At 38.9% G+C, this 14,153-nt stretch overlaps 1 protein-coding gene across 12 annotated transcripts in view; it reads left to right on the top strand.

Moving 5' to 3' along the window:
• Positions 1–14,153, top strand: part of WARS2 (tryptophanyl tRNA synthetase 2, mitochondrial) — a 113,480-nt gene that overhangs the window by 52,688 nt on the left and 46,639 nt on the right. The window contains exon 1 of one of the 12 annotated variants that reach the window (XM_065547078.2): positions 5,578–9,067. The exons of the other annotated variants lie outside the window; for them this stretch is intronic. Coding sequence (XP_065403150.1) covers positions 9,065–9,067 — 3 coding nt within the window. The 5' untranslated portion in view covers positions 5,578–9,064. Of the gene's footprint in view, positions 1–5,577; positions 9,068–14,153 lie in introns of those variants that run through there. 12 annotated transcript variants of the gene reach the window in all.

Raw genomic sequence — 14,153 nt, forward strand, 5'->3', positions numbered from 1 at the left:
GGATGATAGTACCTCAGAGTTTTTATGAGGATCAAGTGAGATAATACATTTATAGCTCTTGCTATAATGCTTCCCATGTAGTAAGCACTCAATAGATGTTAGCTATTATTACCATTAACCCCATTGTCCAAATAATAAAACTGAGTTTCAGAGAGGTTACATAATATGCGAAAGGCACTAGGAGGCATAGAAGGAATCTGAACCTAGCACTGTCTGATCCTCAAAACTCATGTCCTTTAGATTACACTGCATTGTTTCTATTTTAGTTTCATTTTACAAATAACTTAATATCTGAACTTAATAAATCATTTAACATTGTCTGTGTCTTATTTTCCCATTACTTAAAATGAAAATGGTAATAACCAACATTCCTGTTAGTATGAGACCCTTTTAGTTACATATCAAGTAATTCGATCAGACCATATGCCAATAAACTAGGCCTATTTTTCTTTTGAGACAGGATCTTCCTCTGTTGCCCAGGTTGGAGTATGGTAGCACAGTCATGACTCACTGCAGCCTTGATATCCAGGCTCAAGCAATCCTCCCACCTCAGCCTCCTGAGTAGCTGGTACTACAGACCTGTGCCACCAGGCCTGGCTAATTTGCCTTTATTTATTTTGTTTTGTTTTGTTTTATTTTATTTTATTTTATGTTATGTTATTTTATTTTATTTTATTTTATTTATTTTTCTGGTAGAGACAGGGTCTCCCTATGTTGCCCAGGCTGGTTTCAAACTCCTGGTTCAAGTGATCCTACCACCTCGGCCTCCCAAAGTATTGGGATTACAGGTGTGAGCCACTGCATCTGGCCCAGGCTTATTTTTAAAATTTGGTGACAGAAAAATGACATGCATTTTTAAAAATGTTAAACAATACAAAAAAGTCAAAAAGGAAGTAATTACTCCCATTTCCTTGTATAACCACTAGTAAGTTAGGTATGTAGGCTGTCTTCCTTGTCAGCATTTATCTATTTAACAAGTGTCTATATAGAACCTTCAGGGGAGTACTGTCATTCCTCCCATTTTACAGCTAAGGAAGTTCCCTGTTTTGCACAAGGAAGCACAGCTGGTGCACAAGAAGGCTGGCACTGGACTCATGTCTGACTCTAGATTTGGGCTCCTCACCTCCACCCTGTGCCAATTCTCAGTACTGAACAGGACCTACCTTCTTATTTATTCCATAGTATTTCATTATATAAAAAGAAAACTATAACTTATTTACTATTTCCCCTACTGATGGACATTAGTTACTTATAATTCTTTTTTTTTTTTTCCTTCAACTTTAAAGCTCAAGGCTACATGTGCAGGATGTGCAGATTTGTTACATAGGTAAATGTGTGCCATGGTGGTTTGCTACACAGATCATCCTGTCACCTAAGTATGAAGCCCAGCATCCATTAACTATTCTTCCTGATGCTCTCTCTCCCCAACCTGACAGGCCTCAGTGTGTGGTGTTCCCCACTATGTGTGTCCTTGTGTTCTCATCAGTCAGCTCCCACTTATAAGTAAGAACATGTGGTATTTGGTTTTCTGTTCCTGGGTTAGTTTGCTGAGGATCATGTCTTCCAACTCCATCTGTGTCCCTGCAAAGGATATGATCTCATTCCTTTTTATGGCTGCATAGAATTCCATGGTGTATATGTACCAGTATAATTCTTTCATAATTAAATAATCAGGGGGAACACCAGATCTTCTTACATTCTTGTGTGAGTATTTCTATAGGAAAGATTTCCATACATTGAATGGTTGGGTCAAAATAAAACAAAATTTTGATCTCCAGAAATGGTCAGATTACTGAGAGCTTACTCTGTGCCAGGGTTATACTAATAAACTTGTCACAGTCCTCCTAACTACCCTACAAGATAGGTACTATTATTATCCCTATTTTATATGTGTTCAATGCCACGTAAGTAATTGGGCAAGTCTTGAATCCCAACAGTGTGGCATTAGATTCTGCCTCTCAACCATGGTTTATAACCAAGCTAGTTATCACAATCATATTTTAGTGCTTGGTTTTGTCATTCTTCTAACTTACTATAAGGTTGAGTTAACAATCTGAGCTGACAGAAGGGTCTGAACTGATGCAAATGTGGTCTGTCTACCTGTAGTCTTATATCAGTCTATAGGTTGGATGAGAAAGGGAGCCATGATTAGCTGGAATATGAGACTTATTTGCTCTTGGAAGAGGTGAAATAACAATCAAAGAAATCCCCTTTTTTGTAAACTATTTTATGCCAGGAAAATAACTTTAGAAATGTTTTTTTCCTGTTCGTATTGTGGGTACTTTGTAAGAAATTCACGCTGTCTCTCAAAGGTTCAGAACACTTGAGATAGTCATGGAATTACATATACATTATGTATAAGAATTACTGGGCATCTCAGCTTCACTTACCCAAGGCCACCTGGTGTTAGTCCAGGACATGGCCAACCAACTGAGCTAACCGTGAGACCCACTTACAGTGCTTGACTGTTGAATCCAGACTTTCTGGTAGGAAAGATCAGAAGGAAGTAGGGAGTTTGCCAAGCAGGGATATGGGCAGAAAAATATATCTATGCAGAGATAATTTTGTCTCCAATCCATTACAGTTCTGATATTGAACACTCCTCAGTGGTATTACTTCCTTGGTGATGTCCAGGCTGTATATGCTTTCTAAATCCCTGAGCCATAGAGATTTATGGACTTGGACTTTGCCGAGTAAGTCTCTGTAGGCGTCGAAGATGACGTGCCTTCTTGTTGTCACAGGTGTCTTCTCTCACCAGCATAGAGGCTATGACCACAGCTTCATAATCTTCTGCCCTTCATGGCTGCCGCATTAATATCCAAACTGCTGGGAGCCAAAGCGGCCTCTGCCCATACATGATTAAATCACTGCCTTAGAGATTTCATTATCTTGAAATGTAAATTACTAGCAAGTGAACTTACTCCTCATATTTTTCGTCCTTTTATTTGTGTGTGTGTGTGTGTGTGTTTGTGTGTGTGTGTGTTTCAGTGTTTCCTAGCAGGTTGGCAGCTTTGGAAGATAATTATGTAGCAGTTGGCTTAGAACAGTGGTGTCTCATTCATGGCCTCATGTTAGAATCACCTGGGGAGCTTTTAAAACTCCCATTGCTCACGCCAAATCCCAGACTGATTAAATCAGAATCTCTGGGGGTGGTGCCCAGGCATCAGTATTTTTTAAAGCTCCCAAGTGATTACAGTGCAGCCAAGATTGAGAACTGTTGGCTTAGAAGGGACCTTCTCTTTTTCATTCATAATGTTTTTATCTGTACCTCATTTTCTGCAGTTGAAGTGAATTTTAAGAATAGATTATTGGTGCCCAAAAACCTCGCTCAAACTTTAGCATACATCAGAATCACTGGAGAGGCTTGTTAAAGCAGGGTTGCGTAAATGTTCTCATTTCTTCTTCTCTGATAAGCCCCACTCTTAGAATTCTTGATTTAGTAAGTCTGGGTTGGAACCCAAGACTGCATTTTTAACAAGTTCCCAAGCCGTGATGATACTGCTGGTCCTGGGAACACACTTTGAGAACCTCTGCTCTAATCCCTTCCTCTCACCTTCTTTCTGCTCTTTTCTTTTCCACCAGCGGTGACCAGGGCTGCCACCTCTGGCAGTCCATACAATATTAGTGTTAGGAAAGGCAATGAATGCATAAGGATGTTTAACCTGTTACCCCACCTCAAAGTAATCATACAATTTAAAAAGAATTTACTGTATATACAAATACAATTTCCTCTGCATGCATAATTGCTCCCCTTAAGTCCTTTCTAATATAAAATCGAAGCCACCACTGAATAGATTTCTGGTGTCCAAAATGGACCTTGGATTCCGCCTTCCTACAGAAACAATTTTATGGATGCTGGTTAGGTACAGATGAAATCATGCTGTTAAAACCATTCTTCAAGAATATTATAGGCTCAAAGAGACTTTGATGGTCTGCTTCCCATTTAAAGAATTCAATTTCTGAGTTTCAAAGAACCCATTTTTAAACAAACTCTTAGAATGTAACTTAACAATTGCCTGCAACTGAAACATTTGGCTTATTTTGTTTATAGTTATTTTATCCTTTACATTTGGAGCTAAAGTATGGGAGAAAGGATTTGTCATGATTCAGTTAACATTTATTAGGGGACCACAATGTACCTGGCACTGTGCTATTTACTGGGTATATAAGGAGGGAAAAGATAGCCCCTGCCCTAGAAGAGCTCATATTCTAGGCGGGAAAATAAATCTATGGAGCAAATAAAAAAAAAATTACCAAGTTACCAATGTGATGTGTTCAATAATGAAGAATTGATGAAGGAGGCATCTGTTCTTCTGAGCAAGAGAAAGAGAGACATTGATGGTGTGTGTGGTGGAGCATGGAGCATGTGTGGGTGTGTTTAGTAAGAGGAAGGAGCATGTTTAAGAGTCTTAGAATCAGGGAGAGATTGTTAGGGCCTAATAATGAAGGGGGGTTCCCCATGCAGAAAAGAGGGTAAAGGGCATTCTAGGATGATGGAAGAGTGTGAATGCAGAGGGTAATACTCTACAGAAGAAAGGCAAGTAGTCAGCTGCGTTCCCCAGGAGGTATGATTGGAGAATGACTGGGAAGGGCATTGACCACCCCACAAAGTCAGAGTCTTATCTCAGAGGAAGAAATGAGAAGAGTTATGCTAAGTCAGCATACGTGATATTTGCACCTCTAGCCCATATTTTACTATCTTTCTTCTCCTGTATATTCCCCAATATCGTGAGGAAGACAGTTTCAATTTCAACAAAATATTAATACTTTGAAAATGTCTGAAGGTGGTTTTCAGACTGTGCTCTGAGAAGCCCCCTTGTGCTTGTCTGGGGGGAGGTCAAAAGAGCAGTCGGGACCCAACAGAGCTCCCCCACTGACTCTGCTATTATCCATCTACCTCTCAAGCTTTTCTTTGGAAAATTCCACTTATTAGGCACATCTAAGAATATTATATTTGAAAAAGGGTATACAATTAGAAAAGTTTTAAAACCAATGTGATTTAATCCTCACATGTTTAGTAACAGTCTGCCAACTTGGTGTGGATAGCCACATCTCTCAGCTGCTGGCCAAAGGATAAAGGTTCTCAGATAATTAGCTGAAGAGGGGAATCAGGCAGGTGTCAATATGGATGTGTGAGCAGTGATAACTGTTGGTATGATAAGCGTTTAGTTGGCCACAAGAGATAATGACAATATCATATACCCCCAGAATGAACACTTGAAAATCAATGTTAGAATTTTCTTATGAATGCCAGGTGCAATTGCTCACAGCTGTCATCCCAGCACTCTGGGAGGCCAAGGCAACAGGATCACTTAAGGCTAGGAGTTTGAGACCAACCTGGGCAAGACAGCAAGACCCCGCCTCTACAAGAAATTTAAAACATTAGCCAGAGTATGCACCAGGCTGCCTTGCCTGGGCACTGATACCTGAATGCTGAGCGCGAGCCTACGGAGGTGAACCCTTTTACTAAAGTGAAGCTGATCAACGAACTGAATGAGTGAGAGGTCCAGCTTGGGGTGGCCAATAACATGTCCTAGCACTCCTAGTACAAGGACAGCACCTGGATCTTCCTGGGAGGGCTTCCTTATGAGCTGACTGAAGGGGACATCATCTGTGTGTTCTCACAATATGGAGAGATTGTTAACATTAATCTCATGTGGGACAAGAAGACTGGGAAATCCAAGGGATTCTATTTCCTCTGCTATGAAGACCAGAGGAGCACAATTCTGGCCGTTGACAATTTTAATGGGATCAAGATCAAAGGAAGAACTATCTGAGTGGATCATGTGTCTAACTACAGGGTTCTAAGGACTTAGAAGAAATGGACGATGTGACCAAAGAGCTCCAGGAGAAGGGCTGTGGGGCTCGTACCTCCTCACCAAGTTTGTCTGAGAGCTCTGAAGATGAAAAACCAACAAAAAAGCGCAAAAAAAGACAAAAAGGAAAAAAAGAAAACAAAAAGAGAAAACTGACTGGGAGATACAGGCAGAGCAACCATCCTCTTCGTCACCCAGAAGCAAGACAGTAAAGGAAAAGGATGACCCTGGCCCTAAGAAGCACAGCAGCAAGAACTCGGAGAGTGCTCAGAAGTCAGTGCCCAGGGAGGGGCGGAAGCTCCCCAAGGCCAGGACTGCCTGCTCTGGTGGGGCAGAGAACCTAGAGAGGGAGCTGAAGAAGGAGAAACCACGCACCAGCGCAGGTCCTCAAGCAGGAGGGAGGCAAGAGAAGAAAAGACCAGGGATAAGGACAGAGGGAGGAGCTCAGACACACTTTCTAGCCCGTACAACGGGCGTTCTGAAGGGCGTAGTCATAGAAGTCCAAGTAGGAGCCGAGATAAATCCATAGGCATGAAAGGACCCGGCGCTGCCCGGAGCAGGAGTCTTCGAATCCCAGTGACTGTAGGCGTCACTGAAGACTGTTAAGCTGCTCAGTAGATTTGGAAATAATTATGTTTTCTAAATGCAGTCAAGTTCAGTTGGGTTGTTACTATTTTTGTATCTAAAGCTCCTGGGGCTGGATTCTTTTCACCTCTTGAGTATTAGAGTCATTGAGAGGGCTGCAGTTTCAACAGCTACATATCCTGGATATTCTTCCTACCATTCATTGTCCCTGAACCAGAGTATGTGTCCTGAATTTTGGTTCATAAATATGGCTCTTGAACCCATAGACCCCAGTTAAAGATGGAATTTTCAGGAAAGGGAAAATACCAGATAATTCTAGAATTCTAGTTTTGTGTTTGATATTTAGAGCTCAGCATCGTGGGACCTTTCCAGTTACTAGGTTTGGACAGCTTGATGTGAATGAATGGGATAGGATTTGTAACATCAACCAGCTCCATGCCCAAAACCACCTGTTTAAAAACATGTTTAATGTCTTTTCTTTTTCATTACAACTTTTTTGTTTGATAGGCCTCTTTCCAAATTTTTCCTTGCAATGTATTTATTATTTATTTGTATTGAGGTGAAATTCACATAACATAAAGTTAACCATTTTAAAAGGAACAATTCAGTGACATTTGGTACTGAAAATCCACAATGTTGTGTAACCATCGCCTCTGTCTAGTTCTAAAACATTTTTTATCCCAAAATGAAACCCTGTACCCATTAAACAAGAACTCTTCATTTCCTCCGTCCTCCCCATCCCTAGCAACCACCAATTGACTTTCTGTTTATGGGTTCGCCTATTCTGAATATTTCATATAAATTGAATTATACACACACAAAAAATTAGCCAACGTAGTTGTGTATTCGTCTAGTACCAGCTACTTGGGAGAGTGGGCGAACTGCTTGAGCCTAGGGGTTTGAGGCTGCAGTGAGCTCTGATCATCCACAGTACTCCAGCCTGGGCAACAGAGAGACACCCTGTCTCAAAAAAAAAAAAAAAAAAAAAAAATTCTTATGAGGAAAAACTAACTTTTAAAAACATTTTATATCTTTTTTATACTTTTAAAACTGTAGTGCTTCTTGATGTATTACCTGTACTTACTGTCCTGTTCAAGATAAAAATATGCTGTGTTAGTTAGTATGTTATGGCAAGAATATGACACTTGCTGATTTGGTTTAGCAAGTAGTGTTATTAGGAATTAAAATATTTTGCACTGCATTTAATTTTCTAATTATTTATGTCATGTTTAGATAATTGTTAATTTAGTTTTAATCATCTTTCTAAGAAAAAAAAGGACTTGCCTCCTTATTCTTTACTTATGTATAAACTTTGCGTTTAAATATAGATTAACTGCCCTGAGGTGATGATGTCATCCTTCCTGGGAGCCAAAGCTTCATGACTTTATATTTCATCATTTCTGTCTGCTGGGGAGACAGAAAAAAAGACCTGAAGAAAATAGCCCAAAGAGATGTTTAGGTACAAAAGAAATAGCTACAGGAGAAAAGAACAGTGTAAAATTAAAAACCTGATGTCTTAGTTCACTCGTACTGCTGTAACAAAATACTACAGACTGGGTAATTTATGTAGAACAGATATTTATTTCTTACCGTTCTGGAGGCTAGGACGGCCCCAAGAGCGAGGCACCAGCTTTGGTGTGTGGTAAGGGCCGCTCTCTGCTTTCAAGATGGCACCTTGTTGCTGCATCCTCCAGCAAGGAGGAATGCTGTGTCCTTACATGGAAGGGGTGGAAGGGCAAAACAGTGTATACCTTCTCTAAAGCTTTCTTTTTTTTTTGGAGATGGAGTTGCACTCTGTCACCCTGGCTGGAGAGCAATGGTGCTATCTCAGCTCACTGCAACCTCTGCCTCCCAGGTTCAAGTGATTCTCCTGCCTCAGCTTCCTGAGCAGCTGGACTATAGCCATCTGCCACTACGCCTGGCTAATTTTTGTATTTTTAGTAAAGATGGGGTTTCACCATTTTGGCCAGGTTGGTCTGGAACTCCTGACCTCACTTGATCCACCCGCCTTGGACTCCCAAAGTGCTGGAATTGCAGGTGTGAGCCACCACGCCCAGCCTGAAGCTTCTTTTATAAGGGCATTAATCCATCCATGAGACAGAACCCTCATGACTTAACCACTTCCTAAAAGGCCCCAGCTTTTAATACTACTACACTGGGGATTTCCAATTTGAATTTTGAGGGGGTCACACCTTCAAAACATGGCATCTGGGGAAGAACATTATGTGGTGTGGTGGGCAGGGCACTGGAGTTCTGAATTCTGGCCCCAGCTGTGCCACTAGTTGTGTGCCCTTGGCCTTTTGATTAACATCTCCATGGTACACTTTCCCCTTCTGAGAAGTGTGTTGGGGAGAGGGGTTGGGTGGGAGTGGGAAGCTTGAAGCCAACAAGTTGTAAATTGCATGCAGTTCAATGTGATGGAAGGAATGTAGAACTTGGAGTCCAGTGGCAAGAGCTCAGATCCAGATCTGACTCACCTGCCTGTGACTTTATGCAGGTTATTTAACTTTGCAATGTCCTTCCCTAGAAAATGATGCCTATGATTCCTACCTTCACTACATGAGATGAAGAACATGAAAGGGCCAGGGCATGTTTCTGATAGCTAAATTTCATCACGAGAAGGAAAATACATCTGCAAAAGCATTCCATTATATGATAGAAGGATGGTAGGTACAGTGCATGTAAGGAAAATAGATGCGTAACTCTTGAAATTTGAAAATGGCTTAAATAAGCCTGTGGGGAATATTTTTTAAGAATTAAGTTGATTCCTTTTAAACTGTTTTACTGAACTGACAATACATATTAAGTGCTTATCATTTATGCCCTTTAGGCGCTCACAGTCTAATTGATTAGTCACTCCTTTTTCTTTCTTTTAAAAAATAATTTTCCTTCAGTTTTACTTGTTGGCCTAGATATTTCTCCTTACTTGGAGGTGATATAGGACCTTCTTTCTCTTATAGTGAATTAATATTTACTCTATTGATTCCCAGGTCTGAGCATCTGGTTTTAGTTCTAAGCAGAAATGAACCCATTTTTCTTGGTGCTGAGTGAGCATTTCTTGACAGACCAGGACTCTCCAGTGCTTTTTGGAGGAAAGAGCTGACTATAGAGAACAATGCTGAGGCATTGCCAAACCTTCAGAGGAGCACCTGGCTCCTCCCAGCCAGTGTCACGCCTGGTCTTCTCTGTTTCAGCTCTTCAATCCTTAACTGCCAGTAGAGGCATTTTCAAGAAAATGTTGAAGATAATTTCAGGAACTTAGGATTGAAATAGTAGGGCGATATAAATGATAGAATTGAGAAGCACTAACAGAGCTAAGGAGTGAGAGCTTTAAACAGTATTTTTAAATTTATATACAATTAGAAGAATAAATAGACTTATAGAAATAAATAGACAATAGAAGAACAAATAGACTTTTCATCCCAATTAGCTGGGTAATGTTATTGAATACTTTTTTATTGTAATCTGTGATAAAATGCCATTTATGTAACCAATAAGACATAGTGTGGCCGTTGAGCCAAGTTTGTGGTTTACCTTTGACCGTAGTTAAAACAAATGTGATCAATGAACAATTGGTGTTACAGCTGGATACAAGCAGGACTTTGTAAGAAGAGTCTTGAAATCTTTAGCTGAAGTCTTTCTCACCACTGTACTGAAGCTGAAAGTGTTTCAAAGCTAGTAGGCAGCCTTCTTTAGATGTATCTTATCCACTTGAAATTAAAGACAGAAGCTCTCCTAATCACAAAAATTCTTTTGCCATAATTAATAACTTGGGATTTTTAAATTGCTTTTGAGTACAGTAAGAAAATTAAGGAAATTACACATTTTGGATGTGCTCAGTACCTTACAACAGGAATAGTTTCAGCTATGTCTGTCAAAATGATAGGTATGCTCTACCTTTGATTTGAATACCCACTGTCTCTTCTGGTATATATCAAATCCCAGAGCTGAAGCTCCTCAGGGATATGGTACTGCTGGTTCTGTTATAAAAATGAGTCAATAAATGTATAGGCTGGAAGTGGCATTTACCAAGGAAATATGCCTGAAATGAAATGAAGACCTACTTTCTAATGTGCTTCTTTTTTAATCCTCTGCATACTGTGATGGAATCATAGGTTGATGCTCCAGGCTTCCCCTTGAATGAATGCCTGTGGGCTAGGCTAGAAGCTGTTTTCTTTGAGGTTTGTCTCCTGTCCAAACCCATGGGAAGCCCAAGCTCCTTTCGTTTTCATTCTTTTCTAACTCTAGTGCTTTTGAACACAGAACCTCCATCCTCCCACCACCCAAACTCCACATTCCAACCCCGTGATTTCATGGTACCCAGCATGTCTCCCCTGCCATGCCGTCAGGCCGCCTGCTGACTCTTGCAGAGGGAACAGACGGGAACATAAACTCACTGCAGAAGAGCAGGACACTCTCTGTATATTTTTAAGACCAGGTATCCAGTTCCCATTTAGAGGCTGTATTTTTTAATAGTGCCTTGAAAATTGAACAAAACACTTCTTGTTAGTCTCGTTGCTTGATAATATCATTCCCTCTGCGCTAATGTATAGAGGGAACTAGAGAATGAAAAAGATGTATTAGATCATTTCTAGCCCATTCCCACTGGTCACGATACTTTTTTCCCACAGTCTCTTCTCTAGTGCTTTTCTCTTCTAGTTTTCTCAAAGATTTGTTTTCTCCATTTCTCCTGGGGAATAATTTCTGAGTTTGAAGATGGAGAAATATATGTGAAAATATTCCTATTTTTTTCAGCTTAAAATTCTTAGTCTTTATAATCCTTTACATTACCATAAACAGTCCCTTATCTTCCTAGGTCAAGTGTTTCAGGATGGTATTTTTTTCCTTTCCATTTATTAACTTCAGAGTTTGTTTTTCTGCTTTGCTTTCTCCCTTCATCAATCAGTCCCTAAAGCCCATTAATCATTTCTTACTGCACTGAAAATTCCTTTGCTTATTCCCATATCAGGAATCCAAAGCTGGTTAAGGTCCCTAGGTCCTGGAGGAAGCCTCAATAATAGGTACTCATTCTATGCTAACTTCTCTCTCTGTCTCAATTCTCAAGTAGGAATTATTTTTAAAATACTGTTTCTAGATTATGATCTGGGGATTTCATCACTTGAAAGCCTTTTATGTGTGTGTTTGTGATTTTGAGTGTAAGATTATGTTTGGTCTCAATTACCTGAAGGATATTTTTCATATCCTCAAAGCCAGAAATCATTTGGGTCTCCTCCTGAGTTCTTGGATCAAGCACAATTCTGGACCATGGAACTATGATGTAGCATTCTGTTTTAGGGCTGCCATCTTAGGAGTTGAGAGGAAAATAGACTGTACTTGTAGGATTTGGAATACTTGGGGAAAAGGTAGTGCCAAATTTAAGTAGCCTTGGCACTCACATATCAAAAGTAGATTAGCTCTCAGGAGCTAGCATTAGGTATAAAAAAGACTTCACATGGCTTGTGGCTTCCTGGATTGGAGGACTTAATATTATAAAGATGTCAGTTCTCCCCGAAACAATCTTTAGATGCAGTGTGATCCCAGTCAGCAACGTCAACCAACACTTGCAGCTTCTAATCTGATCTAAAAAGAAGAAGAAAAAAATGAAAAGGATTTTTTATTTTTTCCCTCTTGGGACTTGACAAGATGATTCTAAAATATATTGATACATATAAAGGGCCAAGGATGAATAAAGTACTCTTGAAGAAAAAGAAGGTGGAAAGCCTTGCTTTAGTAGGTCCCAAGATGTATTTTTAAAAAGCAATGTGATACTGACACAGTTACAGACAGATAGACTAATGAGTCAGAATTGAAAGACCAGACCCTTTCCAGATTCTTCTTACAGGGATCCTTGATTTATGATGGCGATGGCATTTCAAAGCAGTGGGAAGAGACAGTCTTTTCAATAAATGGTGCTAGAATAATCAGATATTCATATAGGAAAAAAAGAAGAAATTAGATGCTTACCTCACACCATATGCAAAAAACTCCAGATGGATACAGACCTAAATGTGAAGAGTAAAGATAAAACTTTAAGGCGCACACACACACACATTGTATATATGCATGTGTATGTGTCTAGCTATATGTATATAGCTGTATATGCACACACACCCCCCCCACACACACACACGTGCACCTTCATAACTGTAGGGTATTGAAATATTTCTTCTATGATACAATAACCTGTTATCAGAAGTTATGTATTTGATTCATAAAATTAAGTACTTGTCTTTATCAAAAGATAAGATAAAGAGAAGACAGCCATACAATAAGACAATATTTGCTCTACATGTAATTGAAGAATATTAGCATCTAGAATATGTACAGATTCTTAAATCAATAAAAGACAATCCAATCTGAGAAAAACAGGCAAAATAATTTAAATAGGCTTTTCATAGAAGAGGAGGTAAAAATAGCTAGTAATCATAAAAAGAGTCCCCAACTTCTTTAATAATCAAAGAGAATTAAACCATAATGAGATTCTACCTCATTTCCATCAGATTAGCTAAAAATAAAAAGATTGCTAATACCAAGTGTTGATGAGGATATGGAACAACAGGAACTTGGTAGAAAGTGTATAATGTTACATACTTAGGAATAGTTCACCACATTGAAGTACTACAGTTGAAGATACATATATATACCTTATGACTCAGCAATTCTGCTCCTAGCTATATACACTAGAGAATCTTGGCTCACTAAGATACCTGTATAATAATGGTCTTTTTTGTCCCCGTAATTTTATTTTGCAGATTTTTAAACTGACTGAAAAATTGCAAAATTAATACAATGAATATGATAACATCTTAATAGATGGTAGCTAAGCAAAGCATAGTAGCTAGTAGAGAGAATGTACATGGGCTTTGAAGTCAGTGATATATGGCTTGAAACTTCAACTCCATCACTTACTAGCTGTGTGACCATGGGCAAGCTAATGAAATCTGTGAGCCTCATGTCTCTCATCTATAAACTGGAGGTAATAATATACCTACCATATTAGGTATTATAAGGATTAAATGCATTAATATATGTAAAGCACTGGGCATAAATGCTTGCAACATAGTAGTTCAGTAAATTATTGCTGCTTTTGTTTTTTTGTTTTCGTGGTGGTTAAAAATGATAATGATGCATTTTATTTTCTCAGGGCCTTTTAGTTACAGCATATTACTGATACATACTCATTTTTGGTTTTTCACGATGGAATGTATTACAAAATAATTCAGGGGAAAAATAGCAATTTTTTTTAGTTTGTATTGCGTTTTTTTTCTTTTCATTTTCCTATTATAACTTCAGCATTAGGAAGTACAAACCAAAGGGAAAATATGACCAGGGTGCAAATGTTTTTTATAATTTAAATAATTATATAGAATTAAAATTTCCTTTTGAAGAATTGAAAACCCAAATATGATTTTATTAAAAGTAAAAGGAAACCAAGGCATAGAAAATTTAAATAACCTTATTAAGAAGTAATATTAGAAATAGAGTATATATTTTCTAATTTCTAGCCCAAGATCTCATACACTAAATTATGATATCAAAAATATAAACAAAAATCTTAAGGCAATAGCAGTAGCCTTTAGCACTAATGCTAAGGCCTTCATTTCCTTAGCTGCAAAAGAAATTAAATCACATGAAAAACTCTCGAGGCCCCTTTAATCTCCAGTGAAATTTGATTCTATGTCTGAAGGCCTCCTCATTGACCACCAAACCTCAGTTACCTTTTCCTCTTGGGAATTCCTCTCTGAACCCTAT

Source organism: Macaca fascicularis, chromosome 1, assembly GCF_037993035.2.
Source record: "Macaca fascicularis isolate 582-1 chromosome 1, T2T-MFA8v1.1".
Lineage (NCBI taxonomy): Eukaryota > Metazoa > Chordata > Mammalia > Primates > Cercopithecidae > Macaca > Macaca fascicularis.